The sequence below is a fragment of the Tamandua tetradactyla genome, chromosome 7 (genome assembly GCF_023851605.1).
Source record: "Tamandua tetradactyla isolate mTamTet1 chromosome 7, mTamTet1.pri, whole genome shotgun sequence".
Lineage (NCBI taxonomy): Eukaryota > Metazoa > Chordata > Mammalia > Pilosa > Myrmecophagidae > Tamandua > Tamandua tetradactyla.
In genome coordinates, this window is record NC_135333.1 from 132,102,689 (window position 1) to 132,130,143 (window position 27,455).

A 27,455-nucleotide genomic window follows, 5' to 3' on the forward strand; every position below is an offset into this window, starting at 1 on the left:
AATCAAAAGGGAAAAATCATGATTCTCTCAATTGATGCTGAAAAATAATTAGACAAAATTTAGCATCCTTTTCTGATAAAAATAATTCTATAGGTAGGAATCAAAGGAAACATCCTTATTAGGATAAAGGGCACATATGAAAAACCAGCTTTGTACGTGATGGATGGAAACTGAAAGCTTCCCCCTAAGATCTGGAATGACACTGAAAACTTCCCCCTAAGATCTGGAATGAGACTGAAAGCTTCCCCCTAAGATCTGGAATGAGACAAGGATGCTCTCTGTCACTACGATTATTCAACATTGTACTAGAAGTTCTAGCTAGAGTGATCAGGCAGGAAAAAGAAATAAAAGTCACCCCAATTGGAAAAAAAGATGTAAAACTTTCATTATTTGCAAATCACGATACTATACTTGAAAAATCCTGAGAAATCTATGACAAAACTTTTTGAGCTAATAAAAAAACTTCACCAAAGTGACAGAATGTAAGATTAATGTGCAAAATTCAGTAAAGTTTCTATGCACAATGACCTAACTGAGGAGACAATTAAGGAAAAAATTCCATTCAAAAGAACAACTAAAAGAATCAAATATCTAGGAATAAACTTAACAAGGGATGGAAAGGACCTGTATATAGAAAACAAAATAACATTTCTAAAAAATCAAAGATCTAAATGGGTGGAAAGACATTCCATGCTCATGGATAAAGGTTAAAAGTACTCTATCACTGTTTGCAGATGATATGATACTATATGTCGAAAACCCTGAAAAATCCACAGCAAAACTACTAGAGCTAATAAATGAGTACAGCAAAGTAGCAGGTTACAAGATCAACATTCAAAAATCTGTAGTGTTTCTCTACACTAGCAATGAACAAGCTGAGGGGGAAATCAAGAAACGAATTCCATTTACAATTGCAACTAAAAGAATAAAATACTTAGGAATAAATTTAACTAAAGAGACAAAAGACCTATACAAAGAAAACTACAAAAAACTGTTAAAAGAAATCACAAAAGACCTAAATAGATGGAAGGGCATACCGTGTTCATGGATTGGAAGACTAAATATAGTTAAGATGTCAATTCTACCTAAATTGATTTACAGATTCAACACAATACCAATCAAAATCCCAACAACTTATTTTTCAGAAATAGAAAAACCAATAAGCAAATTTATCTGGAAGGGCAGGGTGCCCCGAATTGCTAAAAGTATCTTGAGGAAAAAAACCAAAGCTGGCATAATATGCCTGACTCTAAGGCATATTATGAAGCCACAGTGGTCAAAACAGCATGGTACTGGCATAAAGATAGATATATCGACCAATGGAATCGAATAGAGTGCTCAGATGTAGACCCTCTCATCTATGGACATTTGATCTTTGATAAGGCAGTCAAGCCAACTCACCTGGGACAGAACAGTCTCTTCAATAAATGGTGCCTAGAGAACTGGATATCCATATGCAAAAGAATGAAAGAGGACCCGTATCTCACACCCTATACAAATGTTAACTCAAAATGAATCAAAGATCTAAACATTAGGTCTAAGACCATAAAACAGTTAGAGGAAAATGTAGGGAGATATCTTATGAATCTTACAATTGGAGGCGGTTTTATGGACCTTACACCTAAAGCAAGAGCACTGAAGAAAGAAAGAAAGAAATGGGAGCTCCTCAAAATTAAACACTTTTGTGCATCAGAGAACTTCATCAAGAAAGTAGAAAGACAGCCTACACAATGGGAGACAATATTTGGAAATGACATATCAGATAAAGGTATAGTATCCAGAATTTATAAAGAGATTGTCCAACTCAACAACAAAAAGGCAGCCAACCCAATTACAAAATGGGAAAAAGTTTTGAACAGACACCTCTCAGAAGAGGAAATACAAATGGCCAAAAGGCACATGAAGAGATGCTCAATGTCCCTGGCCATTAGAGAAATGCAAATCAAAACCACAATGAGATATCATCTCACACCCACCAGAATGGCCATTATCAACAAAACAGAAAATGACAAGTGCTGGAGAGGATACGGAGAAAGAGGCACACTTATCCACTGTTGGTGGGAATGTCAAATGGTGCAACCACTGTGGAAGGCAGTTTGGTGGTTCCTCAAAAAGTTGAATATAGAATTGCCATACGACCCAGCAATACCATTGCTAGGTATCTACTCAAACAACTTAAGGGCAAAGACACAAACGGACATTTGCACACCAATGTTTATAGCAGCATTATTTACAATTGCAAAGAGATGGAAACAGCCAAAATGTCCATCAACAGACGAGTGGCTAAACAAACTGTGGTATATACATACGATGGAATATTATGCAGCTTTAAGACAGAATAAACTTATGAAGCATGTAATAACATGGATGGACCTAGAGAACATTATGCTGAGTGAGACTAGCCAAAAACTAAAGGACAAATACTGTATGGTCCCACTGATGTGAACCGACATTAGAGAATAAACTTGGAATATGTCATTGGTAACAGAGACCTTCAGGAGATAGAAATAGGGTAAGATAATGGGTAATTGGAGCTGAAGGGATACAGACTGTACAACAAGACTGATACAAAAACTCAGAAATGGACAGCACAATACTACCTAATTGTAATGTAATTATGTTAAAACACTGAATGAAGCTGCATCTGAGGTATAGTTTTTTTTTTATTTTATTTATTTTTATTTATTTATTATTTTTTATTTTTTCTCTCTATTATCGTTTAATTTCTTTTTCTGCTGTCTTTCTATTTCTTTTTCTAAATCGATGCAAATGTACTAAGAAATGATGAATATGCATCTATGTGATGATATTAAGAATTACTGATTGTATGTGTAGAATGGAATGATTTCTAAATGTTGTGTTAGTTAATTTTTTTAATTAATTAAAAAAAAAAAAAGAAATACCTATCACTTCCTTCAATTTTGCCAATGTTTGTCTCATGTACTTTGGTGCTCCTTGACTGGGAGTATAAACATTTATGATTGTTATTCCTTCTTGGTGAGTCATCCCTTTTATTAATACACAGTGTCCTTCTTTGACTCTTATGACTACATTTAAAGTCTAATTTTTCTGAAATTAGTATAGCTACTCCTGCTTTCTTTTGGTTACAGCTTGCATAGGACATCTTTTTCTATCCTTTCACTTTCAGTCTATTTGCATCCTTGGGTCTAACATGAGTGTCTTGTAAGCAATGTATAGATGGATCCTATTTCTTAATCCATTTTTCCAATCTGCACCTTTTAATTTGTGAATTTAGTCTGTTAATGTTCAAAGTTATCACTACAAAAGCATTTCTTGAATCTGCCATCATATTCTTTGGATTTTATTTGCCAGATCTATACATTCATTCCCTTCTCTCTTTTTATCCTTCAAATTACCCTTACTGGTACTCTTCAATTCTGTGCCCTCCTCCAGACCTCCCACTCCTGTGTCTTTTTTTTCAGCTGACAGAACACCCTTTAGTATTTCTTGTAGGGCTAGTCTCTTGTTGACAATTTTTCTCAGCCATTGTCTGTCTGTGAAAATTTTAATCTCTTCCTCACTTTTGAAGGACAATTTGGCTGGAAAAAGAATTCTTGGCTGGAAGACTTTCTCTTTTAGGATCTTAAATATATCATACTACTGCCTTCTTGCCTCCATGGTGCCTGTTGAGTAGTCCAAACTCAGTCTCATGTGGTTTCCCTTGTATGTAGTAGATTGCTTTTCTCTTGCTGCTTTCAGGATTTTCTTCTTCTCTTCAACATTTGACAGACTGATTGTTATGTGTCTTGGAGTAGGCCTGTTTGGATTTATTCTGCTTGGGGTTCATTCGGCTTGATTTGCATATTTATGTCTTTTATAAGTTTTTCCCCATTATCTTCTCAATTAATCTTCCCATCCCTTTACTCTTTCCTTCTCCTTCTGGGATATTGAATATTCTTATATTTGTGTGCTTTGTGTTGTCCATCATTTCCTTAAGATCCAATTCAAATTTTTACATCTTTTTTGCCATTTGTTCTTTTGTCTGTTTGAAATCTATTGCCCTGTCCTCTAGAGTTCATTTATTCTTTCTTCTGCCTCTTGAAATCTGCTGTTGTGTCTCTAATATATTTTTTATTTGGCCTATAGTATCTTTGATCTCTTGATATCTACTATTTTTCTATTTGTTCTTTCAAATTCTTCTTTATGCTCTTCTAGTGTCTTCCTCATTTCCTTTATGTCAGTAGCCAACCCACTGAATTTATTTAGTAGTTTTCTCAACATCTTTGATTAGTTGTAACAAAGTCTGAGCTTCCTCCAGTATTTTAATTTGGTCTTTAGACTGGGCTATATCTGTCTGTATCTTCACATGCTGTGCTGGTTTGAAATGATGTATGTCCCCTAGAAAAGCCATGTTTTAATCAAACTCCCATTTTGTAAAGGCAGAATAATCCCTATTGAATACTGTATGTTTGAAACTATAATCAGATCATCTCCCTGGAGACGTAATTTAATCAAGAGTGCTTGTTAAGCTGGATTAGCTGATGACATGTCTCCATCCGTTTGGGTGGGTCTTGATAAGTATCTGGAGTCCTATAAAAGAAGAAACATTTTGGAGAATAAGAGATTCAGAGAAAGCAGAGCAGAACGACATAGCCACGTGAAGCAGAGTCCACCAGCCAGCGAACTTTGGAGATGAAGAAGGAAAATGCCTCCCGGGGAGCTTCATGAAACAGGAAGCCAGAAGAAGCTAGCTAATGATGCTGTGTTCACCATGTGCCCTTCCAGATAAGAGAGGAACTCTGAACTTTATCAGCCTTCTTGAACCAAGGCAAATTTCCCTGGATGCCTTAAATTGGACATTTCTATAGACTTGCTTAATTGGGACACTTTCTCGGCCTTAGAACTGTAAACTAACAACTTATTAAATTCCCCTTTTTAAAAGCCATTCCATTTCTGGTATATTGCATTCCAGCAGCTAGCAAACTGGAACACATGCTTTCTGATTTTCTCTTGCCTGGAGGCATTTAATTGTCTTTATAGGGTTATTTTGGAAGTTGATTCCTCTCAGCAGTCTAAGCGTTTGTATTTGTGGAAAGGGCATGGAGCAGAGTGTGGGGTGGGGTGCAGCTCGGGCAGGCCTTGAAACACAGGGGCAGGGTGCAGCATGGGGGACATGTGGCAGGGCACATTGGGAGGCAGACCGTGGGGGCTATGTGGTGTACGGGGTGTGGGTATGCTGGGGGCACAAGGAGAGGGAGTACGGGGCATGGGTACATGGAGGGTGGGTGTGTGTGCAGGGCACAGCTGTGCATTTGTGTAGGACACAGGGGTCATGAGGATTGGGGCTGGAGTTTTTAAGTGCAGGGTATGCAGGGGGCAGCGATGGTTGGGGGGCAGGGTGCATGCCTGGAGTGTGGGGGGCAGGGTGCAAGGGTTGGGTGCAGGTGCAAGAGTCACAGGTGGGCATGGCACGGGGTGAGGAGATGGAGTACAGGTGTGCATGTGCTCGGGTTGCTGTGGGGGTGTTGGGGCATAGGGGGTGTCCAGGGTGCAGGGGCAGGGCAGTGGGGGGGGAGGGGGGCAGGTGCACATGTGTTGGAGGCAGGACGTTGGAATACAGATATGCACATGAGCACATGCAGGGGGTTTGAATTGTGGGTGCACGCACTTGTGGGGTGTAGAGGATGTGGGCAGGTACAGTGGTTTGGGTGAGGAGCACAGGGGCCTGGCCGGGGTGTAGGGGTGCTTGGTGCATGTGGGTGTGGTATGTTCAAGGAGCAGCCACTTGGCTCACTTCCTCATCTTCTTCCTCATCTCCAACTCCATGTCCGTGCACTTCTGAGGGCTCTTGGTCTCCATTTGGAAAGGGCCATATTGGGCTCTTTGCACTAGCTGCATGATTTCCAGTTCTATGCATCTCAATTCCTCAGCTTTTTCATCCAGGAGCTCCCTATGGTGTAGAAGACCCTCTTACGTCATTTGCACCCTGGAATCGCTGTTCTGGTCATTTTTCTGTCTTCTCTAGGTATTCCTTAGAGCAAGGGTGAACTCAGCCTCCGATGTTATGTTTACAGCAAGCTAACATTAAAAAAAAAATTCTATGCATCATACAAGGTCTTCATCACTGTAAGGGATACGATAGCCATTTACACAAATGGCTGCCACATGGCCCAGGAGAATCATCTGTTCATGTAAAAGAGGTATGCTGACAGACATGATAAAAAAAGAGTAACTCTGAATAGCGGTAGTGCCTGTAGTTCTTAATAATTCAAAGCATTGGTGGAATGCTTTAAAATCAAACATATATTCAGAGACATATAGTATAGAAAGAGGAAAAATATAAGCCAGAGAAAAAATGAAAAGGAAAACACTGAAGGCACACACAATCTACTCTGCACCAGTTTGGAGATCACTGTACTTTATGAGGCATTAGACAGTGGGAATAGGGCTCAGCAAGAGCCAAATTTTGAGGCAAAATTATTCCTCTTCATCTACCAATTTCCATGGTCCTTTCAGGATCTGACTTCCCCTCTGCACAGCTAACTCCACTGAAGAGAAGGAAGCAGATAATTAATTCACTCAAACTGCAATTTAATGTGTCATTGATTCAAGAGTATTTCAGAGACAATCTGAAGGGTAAACCCAAAGGATTGAATCTACTGATAAAGTGGCCAATCTATGGAGTTTGTTTGGGTGGACTTCCCTCAAATTAAACCACATTAGCAGTTACTTATGAAACATTGTAAATAGACTTATTCCTAAATAGAAGCTGTTTTTACATTTGGAACTTGTCAAATCCTTGCCACTGTGATAATTTAAAAATTCATTGCAGTCTCCATCGGGTGGTTTTTTTCCATTATACTCTACCTGGGCTTTAGCATAGCAGTCCCTAAGGCAGTCTGAGTAGATGAGCTATTTTGGGAATCTGTGAATATTTTTGGAGAAACAATCCACCCACATATTCCATAAGGGATTAACCTTTCTGTTCTGTGAATTGAGCAGGGCCCTATTATAATATTGGAGACTCCTTAGGCTATTTCAGAGATGTGAAAAATCATCACCTCAAGGCCAAGAGCCACAGCTAAGAAAGAATAAAAGGAAAAAAGCTTTAAGTCTTCACCCTTTGAAAAGGATGCTTCATTCCTTTTGGGTATTTTCAGCTAAACCTGTTCCTGAACCTAACCAACAACAGCAATGACAGTAGTCACAGCTTTGAAGGACAACAACCTTGAGAGAGATGGTGTATGGGGAAATAAAAAAGGTGCTTTGTTTATAACTTCATCCACACCTCCTTTCGACAGCCAACACCCCGAGCACCCAGGAACCAGGTAATTTGAAAAACCTAAAAACTTCTAAAGAAATATCACAAATTTTGTAGAAGGCCAATTGTTGCTGTGTGCATAGTGTTTAAAGGATGCTGGCTCTGAAGTCAAAAGTCCTGGGTTTGCATCCCAGCTCAGATGCTCTATGAATCTACGACCTTGTACAAGTATTTACGCTTTCTCTGCTTTAGTTTACTCATCTGTGAAGAGGGGATAAAGTCATCTTCCTTACAGAGTTAATAAAATTAGATGAGGTAATCCATTTAATGTTTGGCACAAGACTGGCAGGTATACATGCCTAAGAGATGTTTGTTGTTATTAATGTTCTTTGATTGTTCATAAGAACCTAAGTAATGCAATCCAGAGCCATTTAGCCTTTTGTTTGTCTCTGACAGTACTGCAAGGGACATTTTGGTGAGAAGTCTATTTTGTTATCGCAAATGAATAAGACTTTCATTTGTAAATATCCCCAACTTCTTTGACTAAATCTCTAATAATAATAATACATCATTCATGAATGTATCTACCTCACTTTTGACCACATGTTTATTTGCAACTGGTACAAATTTCTCTTATTAAAATATTGTTTTAAAAATGCAAGGGTGTACCCCTATTTCTTTTTTTCCAAGATTTTGTAAACAAATCCATCTTTTACTTTATTCCTTAGTCTTGATTTCATAGTCTTGTTCATAATTCTTCTATCAGTTTTTAATTTCAGAGACAAAAGAGCCCTAAGTTTTCAACAACTGATCATCCAGTTTCTAATTTATTCAGTTCAATTCAACATGGATTTTTTTTTTAGCTCCTATTGCAAAGTCCAAAATTCAAACATACAAAATGTAAGATGGGGTTTCTGTTTTCAAAGAGCTTAAAATCCTCTGGGATTCGGTCTATCAAAATGTTTTTAAGACCTACAATATACTGAGGCAGACACAGCCTAAAATTTAAGAGCACTGACCCTGGAGACACAGTATCCAGGTTCAAATTCTGCTACCTACTAGTAGATGACCTTAGGAAAACCGCCTAAACTCTGTAATTTGGGATCCTTATCTGTAAGAGGGAGGTAATAATATTACCTCTGGTTGTTATGAGGAAAAAGAAGTTCAAAGTTAAGTACTTAGAATAGCAGCTGAGTGGCATAGGGTAAGCACTCAATAAATGTCAGCAATTTGAGGTAGGCATTAGGGCTGTTCACAGCTATTTCTGTTCTCTTCTTTGGAGATGCACACATGGTATGACTGTATTTTATGTCCTCTTTCAATTTAGGCATGGCCATGTGTCTGACTCTAGCTAATGAGATGTGAGAAGTGAACATTTCACTTAAAAAGAGAAACTTAAAACTAGTCGTTAAAAAAATAAACAAACAAAAATCTAGTACTTAATCTCCCAAGTTAATTTCACCCTACCAACCTACCATAGTGATTAAGCAAGCACATACTGAGATGGAGCTTCCGGTACTAAGACGTGACTAAGATGAGCAGGGTCCCTTGCTAATCCACGATGAACGTGTAGTTTGAGTGAAACACAACATGGTTGTGTTACACCATGAGACCTTACCGTTGTTTGTTAACCACAGCTTAACCTAAGCAATTCTGACCAATACACTGTCATTATAGTCACTGGGGATGTAGCAGTGAATCAAACTGACAAAATGCCCACCATCATGCAGTGTCTTAAGACATGAATGCAATAATGCAATTACAGATCAAATGATTAAGAACCCAAAGTGACTGATTTGAGTTTGTCACCTCCTTCTGCTTCTCATAGTGAGAGCTTTGAAATGACACAAAGGAGTCAAAAAAGAGAGAAAAGGTAGAGGAAGAGAAGCATCCATAGTATTGTCTCATCTTACATAAGATTCTTACTACTTCTCAAATGCATGATGCAGCTAAGCAACACAGTAATCATCTCATACAAGCACAGAAGCAGTGTGAAGAGAGCTGAACATGACCATCAGAGACCTGTGGGATTTTATTCTGGCTCTGCCAGTAACAGGCTATATAACCTGGACAATGTGATGAGTTATCAGTTTGGAATACTTCAACAATTGAAAATAAGGAAAAATGATCTTCCTCTCTGAGACATAAACCCTGTGATGGGTCTGAGCATTCATTCATTCATTCCTCCAATAGACAAATGGTTATTGATCATCTACTATATGCCAGGGAGGGTACTCTGCACAGTGACTCGGGGATAACAAGACAGACAAGGTCCTGCTCTAGTGGAGCGTACACATTTACTATGGGAGATAAATAATGAGAAATCAATAAATGACTTAATTTCATAGAATGCAGGTAGTGTTAAGTGCTTTAAAAAAACCCAAATGTGATGAATAATAATGGGATAATACTTTAGATTGGATGGTCATGGAAGTGATCTCTGAGGAAGTGTCATTTAAACAGAAATATAACTGACAAGAAGGAAACAATCCTATGAAGATTTGGAGGAAGAATGTTCCAGACAGGATGGAAAGTGGAACGGCCCTGAGGAATAAAAGAAGACTCAGAGAGATGGAGGGGTCAAATCATGGAGTCCCTTGTAGTTAAGAAGGAATTTGGAAGCTACCAGAGATTTTGAATGAGAAGAGTGATATAATTTGATTTATTTTAAAAAGATCACTCTGTAACATGGAGGAGAATTATTAGGGGGCAATTTCAATAGTCTAGAAAAGGGATTAGATAGGTAGCACAGAAAATGGGTCAGAGTTGGATGCATTTCAGAGGACATGTCAAGAGGATATACTGATAGGTTTGATGTAGTGAGAGAAATACTCTCAAGGATGATGGAAGATCTGTCATTTTCTAAAATAGAGAAAACTAAGAGAGGAACAGGTTAGGGGATGGAAATTAGGTCTGTTTTTGAGCATATTAAATGTCAGGTATCTACTGAGCAGAATTTTCAGAAGAGTAAATAATGTGTCTTACCACATACATAATCAATGCTTGCAAATGACTTCAATGACTTCAGTAACTACAGTTCTGACTTAGGTCAGAAACAAATCAGAAGACGCCAAAAGAATAGATACATAGGAAGATGTGTCTCAGATGCAAAGTTTTCAGATCCTCTCTAACTGGAATGCACCACATTCCCAGCACTCAGATACATATCAATCAAGAAAGCTACCTCAAGCAGTGTCCAGAGCTTTTATTGGGGTTTCATTACCTAGGCATGACTGGTGGAATCAATGCCCATGTGGTGAATACAATTTCTAATTCCCTACCTCTTCCTGGAAGGTTGGGCTGATATGAAGTGGCTGAAAACCCCAAATTCCTAATCACAGGGTGTGGCCAGCCCCTCATGTTAAGACTGCAAGTGTGGCTGGCCTCACCCTTCCTTGGAATAAACTATCAGGTCTGGTCTTGGGCCACTTCCACCTTCTGAATGGTGACTCCCCCCACACCCTACACCCCTGAACCCTATCATCCACCTCTCCCTGACTCCTCCACCCCCTACCCCCCCACCCAACCCCATCCTACCCCATTCTCCAAGGCCCTCTGCACATGTCCCCCCTACCACCCCCCTGCCTCAAGCACGTGTGCACACCTACCCCAGCCCAACCCACCTCACCCACATAAGCACACAGACTCACCCCCTCCCCTCCCAAGACCCACACACCAGGCTCAGCCCCTCAACTCCCACCTCCCCCTACTTGCCCCATGCAGGTGGTCACCTGTACATCTGAGCTGTGGGTACTCACCTTCATGCTTAAGCCATACCCACCCCAGACCATACAGTCACAGAACCCTGCCCTGCCCCACTGAGCTCTGCACACGTGTACATCACCATCAAGCCCCTCAGATCTGTGCTCATGCATACACGCACCCCCACCATGCCCCGTAGCTCTGGACAAGCACTGACCTAAGCATCTGGGTTACACATTCACACACCCCCAGCCCAGGCAGGTGCAACCCTGACCTGCTGCCCCTGTGCACTGTGCACATGTACACCAGGGCCCCACCCCACACACACGTGCATGCACACAGCCACATCCTCCCTGCTGGGTATCCACACATCCATGCACCAACCTCTTGACCACTGCACCCCAACCCCCTGCTCCACACATGTGCACACTCTTGTTCCACCCCCTGACACAAGTGCCCTGCTCCCATAACTGGCAGGTGCTCATGTGCATATCCTGCACACGTGTGCACCCCTGCCTCAAACTCCCTGCACCTGCGCATCTGTGCCAAGGCCCCACCTAGCCGACATCACCCACTGCTAACCCATGCATCTCCCGCAACCTGTGTCCCACCCCTACGTGCTCACATACCCACATCCTGGCCCCCCTGAAACCCTCCCCCTGTGCAAGGACATACCCACACCTTGCCCTTCCTGTGCCTCGACCTCTGTGTCCAGTACCTACAACCCCCATGCTCCACACACCCACCCACATCCTGCCTGCACAACAGTCTCATGCATCAGCATGCCTCCCCCACTCTCCTCCCACTGCTCCCTACTTCTGGGACCCCAGTGATGCACCTAGCTCTAGCTCCTGCATTCCAAGGCTGGCCTGAGCTGCACCCCATCCCCAGGGTCCCCTTACTGCACTTCCACAACCCCGCACCCCATAACCCATGTTCACAGGCACCAGGATAGCATCCCTGACCCATGCCTATACCTGCACCACATCCTATCACTGCACTGTTGTACCCCACCCCACACCCCATATCCCGTTCCACATCCATTCCACAAATACAAAGCTTTAGACTACTGAAGGAAACCAATTTTCAAAGTCACCCTTCCCAGATATTTACATGCCTCAAAGGCAAAAGAAGATCACTAAGCATATCAGGATGCAGACAGATATAGCTCTGACTAATGACCAAATTAAAACACCAGAGGAGACACAGACTTTGGAACAATTAACCAAAGATGTTCATATAATGTTATTAATAAAATCAGTGGGATAGCTAATGGCATAAAGGAGATTAAGAAGAATCTAGAAGAGCATAAAGAAGAATTTGAAGGAATAAATTAAAAACAGCAGATATCACAGAGATTAAGGTGCTGTAGACAAAATAAAAGATATACTTGAGACACACAACAGTAGATTTGAAGAGGGAGAAGAAAGAATAAGCAAACTAGAGCACAGGACAACTGATTTCTTCACACAAAAGAGAAAATGAGAAAATGGCAAAAACAATGTAAAAATTTCAATTGGATCTCAGGGAAATAACGGACAAAACAAAGCATGCAATATAAGAATACAATGGTGTCCTAAAAGAGAAGAGAAAAGAGCTAGGAAGATTAGTGGAGGATACAATGGGGGAAATATAAAGGACATAAATATGCAAATCAAAGAAGCACATATAGACCTACTCCAAGATACATACTAATCAGTCTGTCAAATGTTGAAGAGAAGCAGAAAATCCTGAAAGTGGCAAGAGAAAAGCAATCTACCATGTACAGGGGAAACCATATGAGACTGAGTTCAGACCACTTAAATGGCACTATGGAAGCAAGAAGGCAGTGGTATGATAAAATATTGAAGATACTGAAGGAGAAAGATTTCCAACCAAGTATCCAGCGAAACTGAGGGAGAAATTAAAATTTGACAGACAAACAAATCCTGAGAGAATTTCTCAAGAAAAGACCAGCCCTACAAGAAATACTAAAGGGAGTTCTGTCAGCTGAAAAAAAAAGACAGGAGCGTGAGGTCTGGAGGAGGGCATAGAACTGAACAGTACCAGTAAGGGTAACTTAAAGGATAAAAAGAGAAAGAGGGAAAAGAATATATAGATCTGACAAATAAAATCCAAAGGATATGATGGTGGATTCAAGAACACCTGTATAGTAATGACTTTGAATGTTAATGGGTTAAACTTACCAATTAAAGTTTAGTAAACTTTGGTAAAGATTGGCAGAAGGATTAAGAAATATAATCCAGCTATATGCTGCTTACAAGAGACGCATCTTAGACACAAGGATACAAACAGATTGAAAGTGAAAGGATAGAAAAAGATGTTCCAAGCAAGCTGTAACCAAAGGAAAGTGGGAGTAGCTATACTAATATCAGACAAAATAGATTTTAAAGGTAAAGACATCATAAGAGACAAAGAAGGACATTATATATTAATAAAAGCAACAAGTCACCAAGAAGAAATAATCATAAATATTTATGCTCCCATTCAAGAAGCTCCAAAGTATGTGAGACAAACATTGGCAAAACTGAAGGGAGCAGCAGACGTTTCAACACTAATAGTAGGAGACTTCAATACAACACTCTTCTCTATAGGTAGAACAACCAGACAAAGAATCAGCAAGGAAACAAAGAACTTAAACAATCTGATAAATGATTTAGACCTAATAAACATATATAGGTCATTATACCCCAAAACACCAGGATGTACATTCTTCTCCAGTGTGTAGGGAACATTCTCCAGGATAGATCATATGCTGGTGCACAAAAGAGGTTTTTATAAATTTAAAAACATTGAAATTATTCAAAGCACATTCTCTGATCACAGCGGAATGAAGCTGGAAATCAATACAACAAAAAATGAAAACTTTCACAAATATATGGAGATTAAATATCACACTCTTAAACAACCAGTGGGTCAAAGAAGAAATGCCTAGAAAAAGCAGTAGCTATCTGGAGATGAATGAAAACAAGAATACAACATAATCGGAACTTATGGGATGTGGCAAATGCTGCACTGAGAGAAAAATTTATTGCCCTAAATGCCTATATTAAAAAAGAAAAAAGAGCAAAATTAATGACTTAACTGCTCACCTGGAGAAACTTGAGAAAAAACAGCAAACTAACACCAAAGCAAATAGAAGAAAAAAAATAATTACTAAAGCAGAGTTAAATGCATAGGAGAATAAAAGAATAATAGAAAGAATCAATAAAACCAATAGTGGATCAGTAGTAAGGCTGACAAAGAAAAAGAGAGAGACGATGCAAATCAACAAAATCAGAAATGAGAGGGGGCTTGTTACCACAGACCCTGAAGAAAAAAAATCTTAAGAGAATATTATGAAAAACTATACACCAAAAAACTAGACAATTTAGATGAAATGGACAAATACCTGGAAACACATGGACAAGGTACACTGACTCAAGAAGAAATAGAAGATCTCAACAAATTCCAATTCCTCCCTACGGAAATGGTAATACGTATCCTAAGACTGTTCCTCTTTTATGTTGGCAGCAGATAACTTGTTCTCAGTTTTACAAGTCCAAGAGCCATAGGAAAATTTTGCCTTAGGACAGACCATGCCTGTAGCTAACATTGATGGGATTTTGTACTGTTTCAGACTTTGTACCGTATTTGTATTACTACTGAAATGATTTAAGTCTCTCTGATATTGTTAAGGAATTAATGTATTTTGCATTTGAAAAGAACATGTCTACTTGGGGTCCAAAGAGTGGAATGTGCTAGTTTGAAGCTATTGTCTATCCCAGTAAAGCCATATCCTTTAATCCTTAATCAATATTGTTGGGTGAGATCTTTCTGATCATTTCCATGGAGATGTGACCCACCCATTCAAGGTGGGGTTGCTTACTGGAGCCCTTTGAGAAGAAACCATTTTGGAAAAAGTTTGAGAGCCACCAGAACCACACAGCCAAGACCTTTGGAGATGAACAAGGAAAATGCCCCCCAGGGGAGCTTCAGGAAACAAGAAGCCAGGAGAGAAAGCTAGCAGATGTCACCATGTGCACTCCCAACTGAGAGAGAAACTCCAAACTTCATCGGCCTTTCTTGAGTGAATGTAACCTTATTGGTGCCTTAATTTAGACAGTTTCATGGCCTTAGAAGTGTAAACTTGCAACCTAATAAATTTCCCTTTTTAAAAGCCATTCTGTTTCTGGCATATCACATTCCAGCAGTTTGCAAACTAAAACAACAAGAAAAGCAATTAATGTAATACAGCACATTAACAAATCAAAAGGGAAAAATCACATGATCATCTAGATTGATGCTGAAAAAGCATTCAACAAAATTCAACATCCTTTTCTGATAAAAACACTTCAAAGGGTAGGAATCAAATGTAACTTCCTCAAATAGATAAAAGGCATATATGAGAAAACCATAGCCAGCATCATACTCAATGGAGAGAGACTGAAAGCTTTCCCCCTGAGATCGGGAATGAGACAAGGATGCCCACTATCACCATATTATTCAACATTGTACTAGAAGTTCTAGCTAGAACAATTAGGCAGGACCAAGAAATAAAAGGCATCCAAATTGAAAAGGAAGAAGTAAAACATTCATTATTTTAGCAGATGACATGATACTATACTTGGGAAATCCTGAGAAATCGACAACAAAGTTACTTGAGCTAATAAACTCAGCAAGGTGGCAGGAATATAAAATTAATGTGAAAAAAATCCGCAATGTTTCTATACACCAGCAATGACCCAACTGAGGAGTCAATTAAGGAAAAAACTCCATTCAAAATAGCAACCACACAGAAACTTTGAACAACCAGCAAGAACTGGCAGAAATATTTTTCTCAAAGCTCTAGGAAACAGGTAATGGATTGCAGTAACACCACAAGCACCAAATAAATAAAAAAGGCAACCTGAAAGCTACTTGGAATGATGGAAACGTTTTGGTTATGAATGGTGGTGATGGTAATACAACATTGTGAATGCAATTAACAACACTGAATATGATTAAAAGGGGAAATGTTAAATTGTATATATGGTAACAGAATAAACAAAACAAAACATGGAACCTCACACACAAAAAAACAGCAAATAAAAGAATCAAATATCTAAGAATGAACTTAACTAGGGACATAAAGGACTTGTACATAGAAAACTACATAACACTGTTAAAAGAAATCAAAGAAGATCCAAATGGGTGGAAAGATATTCCCTGCTCATGGAAAGGAAGATTAAATGTAGTTAAGATGTCAATTCTACCCAAACTGATCTATAGATTCAATGCAGTACCAATCAAAATTCCAACAACCTAGTTTGAAGAGTTGGAAAAGCTAGTTACCAAATTCACCTGGAAGGGAAAGAGACCCTGAATAGTTAAAAGTATCCTAAAACAGAAGAATGAAGTTGGAGGATTAACACTTCCTGGTTTTAAAATCAGGTTTTAAAACCACAGTGGTCAAAACAGCATGGTATCGGCACAAAGACAGAAGTATTGATCAATGGAATTCAATCGAGAGCTCAGATATAGACTACCAAATCTATAGTCAACTGATCTTCAACAAGGCCCCCAAATCCACTGAACTGGGGCAAAATAGTCTTTTCAATAAATGGGCATGGGAGAACTGTATATAAATAGCCCAAAGAATGAAAGAAGGCCCTTACCTTACACCCTATACAAAAATTAACTCAAAGTGGATCAAGCATGTAAATATGAGAACAAGTACCATAAAACTTATAGAAAAAAAAATATGGAAACATCTTCAAGACCTAGTAATAGGAGGTCTTTACATCCTATGGTCTTTACATCTTTACATTCTAAACTTTACATCCAAAGAACAAGGAAAAATAGATAAATAGGAACTCCTCAAAGTCAATGCTTTTACATCTCAAAAGACTTTGTCAAAAGGTGACGAGGCAGCCAACTCAATGAGAGAAAATATTTGGAAATTATACATCAGATAAAGTTTGATATCCTGTATACATAAGGAAATCATACAACTCAAAAACAAAAGAACAACCCAATTATAAAATGGGCTAAAGATATGAATAGGCATTTTTCTGAAGAGCAAATACAGAGAGCTAAAAAGTACATGATGAGATGCTCATTTTCATCAGCTGTAAGGGAAATGCAGATCAAGACTACAAGATACCATCTCACACTTATAAGAATGGCTGCTATTAAACCAAAATGAAACTACAAATGTTGGAGAAGTTGTGGAGAAATTGCAATACTTACGCACTACTAGTGGGAATGTATAATGGTACAGCTGCTATGGAAGATAGTTCGGTGGTTTCTTAGGACACTAAATAATCAAATTGTCCTATAACCCAGCAATACACTACTCGGCATATACCCAGAAGCGCTGAAAGCAGCAACTCAGCAGACATTTTCACACTGATATTCATAGCAGCATTATTCACAGTTGCCAAAGAATGGAAACAATCCAAGTGCCCATCAACAGAAGGGTGGATTAACAAAATGTGTTATATGCATGCAATGGAATATTATGCAACAGTAAGATGAAACATCCTAAAACACATGACTAGATGGATGAGCCTTGGTGACATATTACTGAGTGAAATACGCCAGACACAAAAGGACAGAAACTGTATGATTCCACTTTTATGACCATGGTAAAGGTAAACTCAAGAGGCTTATCATACAGAATATAGGAGACCTAGAAATACATGGAAGCTAGAAATGAGTAAACAGTTAGCTAATAAGGTTGAACTTCTATGTAAGGGATTACATAGATGTGATGGCGATTCATGAGTGGGTCTATAAGTAGTATTACCATACTGAAAATGAACATGATTGAAAAGGGATGTATAAAACCATGTGTCCCACTGATTAACACTACTGTTATAAATAAGTTCTTGCATAAACTACTGCAAAGGTATGAATCTTGTACAAAGAGTGTATAAATTCAGGGTATGGGGGAAAACTGTGATTGCATGCTGTGGGCTATGTTTAATAGAAAAACATCAACAATACACAGCAACACCGGGGGTAAATAATGAGGGGAGGGACGAGAGTTAAGGGGAGGTTCAGATTTTCTATTTGGTGAGGGTGTGTTTATTGGTTATCTTTCTGTTGGGAACAATGAAATTATGTAAAATTGAGAGCATGATGGACTGTTGACTTTGGCCATTATACATGATGCCCAATGGATGGAGATGGCTGAAGGATACACTGAATGAGAAGACTGGCAAACAACAGTGTACACATATGATCAAATATTGTGCTGCTACAAGAAGGAATGAAGTTGTGAGGCATGCAACATTGTGAATGAACCTGTGGGACATTTGGTGAGGCAAAATAAGCCAGAAACAAAAGAGCAAATACTGTGTGGTCTAACTGAGAAAATACTTATAAGAAAACAGGGGCCTAGATTGTAAGCTTTTATAGCAGTCACATTTAGTCAGGAGTGATAATTATTATTTCTGGATTTTGAGAGGCTGTTTTATATAAGTATAACCAAATATTTAGAGATAAGAATGAAGCCAATAAGGTCAAGATTAAGGAAATTCATAATACGAGGGTAAGGAAGACGTCTATATTTTAGAACCTCATCTACTCTTTGAGACAAAAGGAAGAAAATGTTTATTTTGTCCATAACCTAAATTTTCTGTACCGTATAATCTAACTCAGCCTGTCTGGATAGGTCATGTAAACAATCCAAACACAGGGAGCCCATGATAAGAATGAAGAACTTTAATCCTGTGTAGCTTAATATGATGCCTGAATATATCCCAGGGTATATTAAGCAGATAATTAAAAAACATTGGCAAACTTCCCTGAGGGATAGGAGAAAAGAAATGGAACTACTGAACTTTACCACTGGGGAAACCTCTGATACTGTGTCAAATTTTAGGGACACCCAAATCAATAGGCCAAGCCCTTGATCTTGAGGTTTGCTCCTGTGAAGTTTATTAATGTAGCAGAGAAGCTTAACCTACCTATAAGTATGCCTAAGAGTTACTTCTAGAGGACCTCTTCATTGCTCAGATGTGGCCTCTCTCTCTTTAAGACCAACTCTGCAAATGAAATCATTGCCTTCCCCACGATGTGGAACATGAGATCCAGAGGTGAAAGTCTCCCTGGTGGCATGGGAGATGACTCCCAGGGATGAGCCTGGCCCCAGCACCATGTGATCAACAATGCCACCCTGACCAAAAGGGGAGAAATAAAGTTTCAGTGGCTGAGAGAATTCAAATAGAGTGAAGAGGCTACATTCTTACGCACATTTCAATTAGACATTGCTACCTATCATAACTTGCCAAACCCCAACCAAAACCATTCCCCCCAATCCTAAAGAACACCTAGGGCAATTTATAAGATTCTACAAAGGTCCCATGCACTAGAGTAACTTTCCAGATACCCACCACCTCCAGATGGGTCCTCAGACCAGATAAATCCTGAAATGCAGAGAGGCCAGCCTCTCCAGAACATCAATTAGTTCCATCTCCCATCCTGTATTATCGACAGCCCCTTCCAACATGAAAAAGTTACAATGGACATAGCCCAGATACCCCTAAAGAGTGGGAAAAAGATTAAAGGTGATGGTAGAGCTACACAGAGAAGGTAGGGTTAACAAATAAGTGTGACTGTGGAATCATTATATTAACATCTCTTCTAGTCTCCAGTATCTTAGAGCAGCTAGAAGTAAAAACCTAAAATTGTGGAAGTGTAGCCCATACCAAATTCTGAAATCTGTTCTATAACTAATTGTTGCAATGTGCTTTGAAAAAATAAAAAGTATTACTAAATGCCAAAAAATGTATATTACAGATAAATTCAGAGATAAGGAAAGACAGATTATGTTGAATATTCAATGAATATTACTGAACATCTCCTCTCTACCAGGTCATGTTCTAGGAAATGGAGATTTAGCAATGAACAAAATAGACCAAAGTGCCTACCCTCGTAGGATCAGTCAAGGATAAGCTGTTTGAAAGAATTACTTGGGCTTTACCTGGAAAATGTGTAGGATTTGAAGAAGGAGGGAGGTAAGCAGCAGCCAGTGAGCAAACTACAGCTGCCCTTACAGCATGCCCCATGACTTGTTTTTATCCAGGCTAAGAATGTGTTCGATATTTTTAAATGATAGCTTCTTTAAAAGAGAATATGGGACAGAGACTTTATGAGCCCCATAAAGCCTAAAGTATTTGTTATCTGACCCGCTACCAGTATACATTCCAGAGTACATTGGGCAGATACTTAAAAAGTACTGGCAAACTCCCTTGAGGACTGGAGAAAAAATATGGAACTAGTAAACTTTCCCACCCGGGAAATCCTAATACTCTCTCAAACATTAAGGACTTCTAAATTAATAGGCCAAGCCTTTGATCTTGAGGCTTTTTTTTTTTTATCTTGAGGCTTTTGCTTATGAAATATATATCTGCAATGGAGAAGCTAAGCCTATCTATAATAATGCCTAAGAGTTACTTCCAGAGAACCTCTTTAGTTGCTCAGATATGGCCTTTCTCTCTTAAGCCCAACTCTGCAAGTAAAATCATTACCCTTCCCGCTAGGTGGGACATGGCATCCAGGGATATAAGTCTCACTGGCAACGTGTGACATGATTACCAAGGATAAGCCTGGCCCTGGCACCATGGGATCAACAATGCCTACCTGACCAACAGTGGGAAAAGAAATGTAGCAAATAAGCTATCAGTGGCTAGGAGATTTCAAATAGAATCAAAGGCTATTCTGGAGTTCTTATGCAAGTTTATGCAAGCTCTTGTGCAAGTTTTAGCTAGATAATGCTAATTGCCATCGTATGCCAAGCCCCAACCAAGAGTGCTCCTGTAAACCCTCAAGAATACCCAGGACTCTATTTGAGATTTTTGTAAAAGTTTCACTCATTGAGTTTATTTTTCAGAAACCTATAACCTCCAGATGGTTCCCAGCCAAATAAGCCCTGAAACCAGAGTTATCAGTCTCTCCAAGAGCATCAATCAATTACAAACCCGTACCCCAGAATGTCAACACCCCTTTTAAACATGAAGAAGTTTGAATGGCCATTGTCCAGATATCCCTAAAGAGTGGGAGAAGGATCAAAGGAGAAGGGGGTGTTGTATCAGTGAAAATAGGATTTAACAAATGAGTATGACTACTGAATCACTATGTTGATATTTCTTTTTAGTCTCCAGTGTCTTAGAGCAGCTAGAAGGAAATACCTGAAATGGTGGAACTGTAGCCCATTCCATACTTTGAAATTTGTTCTAAAACTATTTGTTAAAATGTAGTTTGAGGGCAGTGCGATGGTGGCTCAGTGGCAGAAATCTCCCACCCCCCAAAAAATGTAGTTTGAAATGTATTATTTTGTTATATATATATTTCACAATGAAAAAAATGTTTAAAAAAAAAAAAAAGCTTGCTGACCTCTGGAGTATGGGATGGTTCAGGAAGAGAAAAAAGTAAAGTTGGTGAAGAGATGAGAATAAAGAGAAAAGAACAAAAACAGCCACAACAAAATGCAGAGCTTCAAACACAAGTTGTGCTTCAGGGAAGGGAAAGGCCTGGGGAAGAAACCATCACACAACCTAGGTGTTCAGATTTGGGAGGAGAGGGTTTATACTGTCAAACAAGAACTGAAACTGCCTAACTTGTAGAAAAGGCAATAATGAGCATTTGGGGTTTCATTATTCTATCTCTTCATAAAATATTAACTGAGTGCCCCCAATGTGCCTGGCAATGTGCTTTGTTATAAACATAAACAGCTGGATAAGGCTAGACACCTCCTCTACTAGGACTTTGTGCCAGTTTGAAAGGATTATGCACCCTAAAAAAAGTCATGTTTTAATCCTGATCCAATCTTGTGGGAGCTTGTCCTTTTAATCCCTATTCAGTACTATAAATTGGAGACTCAATTAGATTATCTCCATGGAGATGTGACTCACCCAATTGTGGGTTAATCTTTGATTAGATGGAGATGGGACTCCATCCATTCCAGGTAGGTCTTAATCCCAGTTTACTGGGATCCTTTAAAACAGCAGGCATTTTGGAGAGAGTCTCTGAGCCACAAGAGAGCCATAGGAGAGGATGAGAACCACAACAGCACAAACTGCCAGAGACCTTTGGAGATGAAGAAGGAAAACACCCCTGGGGAAGCTTCATGAAACAAGAAGCCTGGAGAGAAAGCTAGCAGGTGTCGCCATGTTTGCCACGTGCCTTTCTAGTTGAGAGAGAAACCCTCAAGTGAAGCTCTTGTTGGTGCCTTAATTTGGACATTTCCATAGCCTTGCTTTAATTTTGACATTTTCACTGTCTTAGAACTGTAAACTAGCAACTTAATAAACTCCCCTTTTTAACAGCCATTCCATTTCTGATATATTGGCAGCTAGCAAACTAGAACAGACTCTAACATCCCAGTGAAGTATCACAATACAATATATTAAGTACTAAAGTAGAAGCTTGAACACACTTCTCCTAAGCACAAAAGAAACTGTTTTTTGGTTAAGATAGAAAGCATATATGTAAAGTGCTTAGAACAGTGCCTGACACATAGGTGCCCCATAACTGTCAATTATAATGTTACCTTGCTTTATGAAGGTATGCCTATTATGTGTTGGGCGCTGTGTTACATGCTAGAGAAACAGTCTAAATCCTCAAGTTCATAAGCCAGAGGGGAGATGCACAAACCTGCACACTTATGATACCTGACAAAGGCAGTGGATTCTCTGCCTGATGTACTCAGATCACGAATTCCTGGGGTTTCAAAGACAGAAAGAATTTATTGGTAGGCACAAAGCATGAAATCAGATGGCCTATCAGTCTAAAAAAAGTGTCTCTCTGAACTGCAGTAATTCTGATAGTTTTTTAGTATCAACAGATGGGCAGGCTTTAGGATAATGAGCACAATGGCTCCAGATGATGTAATTACAGATGATCTAATTATTGAGCATGTGCAGATTGATTACATGCTTAGTCACGACCGTATGTAAGAAATTGAAGGCTTTAATATGATAATGGGCATGATTTTTAGTATTGTAATGATGTATAGGTCACAAGTAGGTTAAAGTCTAAGGTTCTGGGTAGGTTGGGTCAGGCCCATTTTGGTTAGATCCAGTCTTGATTATCAAGATAACTTTGGAATTGGGGTGGGTAGGTTCTGGTCCAACCCAAACCCCTTTAAACATTAGGGGCTAACTTTAGTGATCATAAGATGCTAAAGTAAAAAAAAAAAAAGTATAAAATGGGTACAAGTAAAGGTCAGTCACAAGGTTTTTACAATCACAAGGGTACAAAATAAATGCTATATAATCATTATCAGAGATCAAGGCAGCAGGATTACAGTTCAAAGATTTCAGGTATTTCCCTCTAATATACCAGAATGTAGAAATAATATATAATCACATAATGATTCAGTAACCATAATTATCACTTAAATTCTAACTTCTTGATTACACTTACAGAAAAGAGACTAAATATAACTAGTGCTAACAGTTACGGCCTGCACACAACACAATGGGAGGATGGAGATGAGGGATGGATGTGTCTGGGAGGGCCATTTGGTTAACTAATAGGAAGGGGGAGCGGTCCAGAGTGGTCCAGAGGGAGGAGAGAGCCTGGCATGGCCACACACCTGCAAATGCTCTGTCATGTGGTTGAAATGCAGAGGGGGGCTGATGAAGCACAAGGTTGCAGTGTGAGCAGGGACTGGATCATGAAGATGTTTGCAATTTAATCCTAAAGACAATTCACCGAAGGATTAAGTAGGAATGTCCTGTGATCAGATTTGTATAGTGCATGGAAAAATCCATTTCCTCAACAACTCTACCCTGATTGCTTATAACTGTAAATACCATAATCAGCTCTAAGAACTAACTCTTCAGTCCTGTAGCATTTATTAACCTCTCTTTGCCCTTCCTTTCCTTTTGATCTCCCCTCTCCTGCTTGGCCATTATTTTGCTCATTAGCATCTTAAAAGCTTGATAAACATTTTAGGGAGAATGAGGAAATGAACCTAAGTCAGTCCATTTCCTTTGGTGGAAATGGATAGTTAAAAATTTTAAAAAGACTATTAAAATCCAAAAAGATTTTTAAAAATTCCATCCTCCAGGGATTTTAATTATGTTCACTCTAGTCTCTATTATCATTGATAACTGAGACCTGATAGCTGATCATTCCCAGATCTAATTTTTAAGTGTTTCAGTCCTCAAATATGAACTTAAAATGGAGCTTTAATTAAGTATAGCCACAAAGCAGGAGTAAGAACAAAGGCAAATTTGAAACCTGAACCAGCTGAAAGTTAACTAACAAGAAGACAAAGTTGTACAGTAAAATGATAAAACCTTTGAGAATGGAAAAGGATGTCTAAAAAGTGGGCCCAACGTAACAGAGAGGCTGGAGGGAAGTGCCTGAAAATGTAGAGCTGTGTTCCAGTAGCCATGTTTCTTGAAGATAATTGTATAATGATATAGCTTTCGCAATGTGACTGTGTGATTGTGAAAACCTCGTGTCTCATGCTTCTTTTATGTACCTTATGGACAGATGAGTAAAACATATGGATCAACAATACATAAATAATGGGGGAACAAATGTTAAAATAAATTTAGTAGATTGAAATGCTAGTGATCAATAAAAGGGAGGGGTAAGGGGTATGGTATGTATGAATTTTTTTTCTGTTTTCTTTTTATTTATTTTTCTGAATTGATGCAAATGTTCTAAGAAATGATCATGATGATGAATATACAACTATGTGATGTAAAAAAAATGTTCATATTGCATGTTGATTGGTTTTATTCATAAAATTTTTTTTAAATGGAAAAAAAATAGAGTGGGCCCAAGATAAATTTAAACAGTGATATTAGCCACAGATGTTTGACTAGAAACTTCACGTATTTTTTTTCACTTAATTTTATTCTTTTTCATATGGATGGGTTCAAAACTATGATTCTCTTGGTAAAACAGCTCCTAGAGAGGAGCCAAACTCTCCCATGGGGGACACAGAGACTCAGGTAAGGGAAAGAAAAACTAGGCTAGACACATGTCCCCAATGGCAAGAGGAAAAATAAACCTGGAGAGCAGCTCAGACAATGGGAGCCAAAGGGGAAAAAATAGTAATTGGAGAGAGGAGGCTGTGCTTCCAACCTGTTGCTGGTTTATAAGGCAAATCTATTCCTGGAGGAAAATGATACAGTAGCAACACACTAAAAACTAGGTTAGGCCGTGTCTGGTGCCAGATTGTATCTCTTCAAGTCTCAGCTCTGATGTCACTCCTTCCAGGGAGTTTTCCCAGCATGACCTGAGCCCAGTCTATAGATCTCATTTGTGCACTTATTCATTCACATATTCATACTGAGCACCAGATGTGCTCTGAGCGCTGGAGATAAAAAAGTAAATATGGCATAATAACACTTATTACATGGCCTTTTTTTTTTCTGTACTGGTGTTAACTTTCTGTCTCTCTCATAACTGCTTCCAAGGAGCCTTATTTCGTTTTTTGCACCCTCAGGGTCTGGCACAGTGTGTAACACAGACTAGGTGCTTAATGGACGACGCACCTATGAATATTCATAAAGGATGATTTTGATGGGGGGCTATGTTCTCAAGCCCTTAGCTCCCGGGGTGGGGAGGGAATACACACTACAAGAATGGGAAAGGCATCTTTATCTGGAGTGCGTACAGCAATCCACAGCTTCCTTAGTTGGCCTCTTGAACCGAATTTAGTTAAGGAGGTGGGGAGTCCAAAGCGAGATGGGGAAATTATTCCTTACTCTCCTTCCCGCGCGCAGGAGGGCTAGGCTTGGGTGCCGAAGAAGTGGGTTCGCGTTACCCTCCCGCGCCTCTATCCGCCCGCCCTCCTCACCAGGTCAATGGCCACCACGTCCCGCAGCGCCACGACCCGCCGGATGGATTTGGGCGGGTTCTCGGTCAGGTAGATGAGCCGGTCGCTGAGCACCACGAACTTGAAGGTGTAGTTTTCTGAATCAGACAGCACGATGCACGGCTCATAAGCGCGGATGGCGTCGTAGACCTGGGGCGACAAGTGCCTCCGCAGGAATGAGTCCAGGCGGCTGTTTGTGCGCGTGGGGAAGCCGGGCGGCTGGAGGCTGGCCATGCGCGGCGCCTGCAGCCGGCCGAGCGCCGGGCGCAGCGGGAGGCTCCGAGGCCCCGCCCCGCCTGTGCGCCCGCCGCAGTGGAATCCGCGCGCGCCACAAAGCACTGCCAGCCCTGCCTCGGCCACCTCTCCCCTGCAGCAGCGAGCCGAGCCTCGAATTTCAGAGCCGGACTCCCGGGTCTGATTCCCTGGAATCCGCGCTCCGCCCCCGCCCCCCCCATCCTCCGGCTAACTACAGATAACAGTGGGCGGGGAAAAATGCAGTTCATTCAGCTCCGGGCGGCAGGGGGCAGCGGGGTAATATCGGAGAGGGGCTGCGGGGCCAATACGTAGGGGTCCTCCCTGTCCTTCCCTCACGCTAGCCCGCGACTCCACCTACCCCAGCTATTGAGGACCACGCCATCCCTTTCTAACTTTATTGATATAGGAAGCTGCCGTTTTAATCTGATTTCTCTAATTTCCTAGATGTTGAACGAGATGGAATTTACCGACTTATTTTTAAATAGGCAGAACAATCTTAGGACCCTAATAAAACCGATCACAGATTTAGCATTTGATTGTAATATCGACTGGTATAGCTCATTAAATTTTTCATGGATATAAAGATCTTTTTTTTTTCTCCAACGAGTTAAAAGTTCTCAGAGAAAAGGAATGTTATCATAAATTGATTTGGGCACACCCGAACCTACTGAATGGATATGCTTGTGTTCCCAATGCCCAAGGTAAATCCTGCTAGATAGCGGGACTCAGTTATGTAGGATGAATGAATGAGTGAGGCTAGCATCTTGAAAAGTTGAGCTTATAAATTGATTGCTAACTGCATAGCCCTGAAACTGCAGGACTATAAAAGTACTCCTTAATGTCCACAGCCCTGGACTAACTTATTATAAATTGGGTTAGGGACATGAGACGGGCAAACAACAAAATCTTATCTCCAATAATCCTTGGTAGACACTCTGATTTTTATTGCAGTGCTGGAAAAGTTCTCTCCTTCCACATTCACCCAAAGACCTGGTAATAAAAACCATGTAAAATATTTCCTTTTTTCTCCAGATACCTGCAACCCTGAATCATATTTGATATTCTTAATTACAATTGATATTCTCCTATTCTGTTTCGCATATTTACTATTGTATACTATATGTGGTAAGCCATCTCAAATACTTCATGGAAAGAGGGTATACATTAAAAAGTATAAACAGATAGTTTAGCATAAAACTGCTATAAAAGGAAACTGAGGAGAAATGTTTGGAACTGGTTAAACTGAGGCATAAGATAATTAGGAGGATGTCAGTAGCAGCAAAAAATAGGAATAGTTTCCTTTCTGAGAGAGAGGTTACTTGGCAAGTGAGAAGTGCCACCTGCTGACAAAAATCTTAAATGACCTAGCATTTAAAGTTTTCTTAAGAACTGATCATACATCTGGGTATTATCTGACTTCGTGACTTCATAACTGGATGAAAATTGAGTCACAGAGGCATGGATATT

The 27,455-nt window shown here is 39.7% G+C and overlaps 1 protein-coding gene across 8 annotated transcripts in view; it reads right to left on the minus strand.

Moving 5' to 3' along the window:
- The window catches only part of C7H12orf56 (chromosome 7 C12orf56 homolog), a 199,221-nt gene extending 173,229 nt beyond the window's left edge, over positions 1-25,992 (minus strand). For all 8 annotated transcript variants that reach the window (XR_013155772.1, XM_077111297.1, XM_077111292.1 and 5 more), the window contains exon 1: positions 25,716-25,992. Coding sequence is in view for 7 of the 8 variants with exons in the window: in XM_077111297.1 (XP_076967412.1) it covers positions 25,716-25,967 (252 nt within the window). In the remaining variant the exon portion in view is untranslated. The remainder of the gene's footprint in view (positions 1-25,715) is intronic.
- Positions 25,993-27,455: the final 1,463 nt, after the last annotated feature.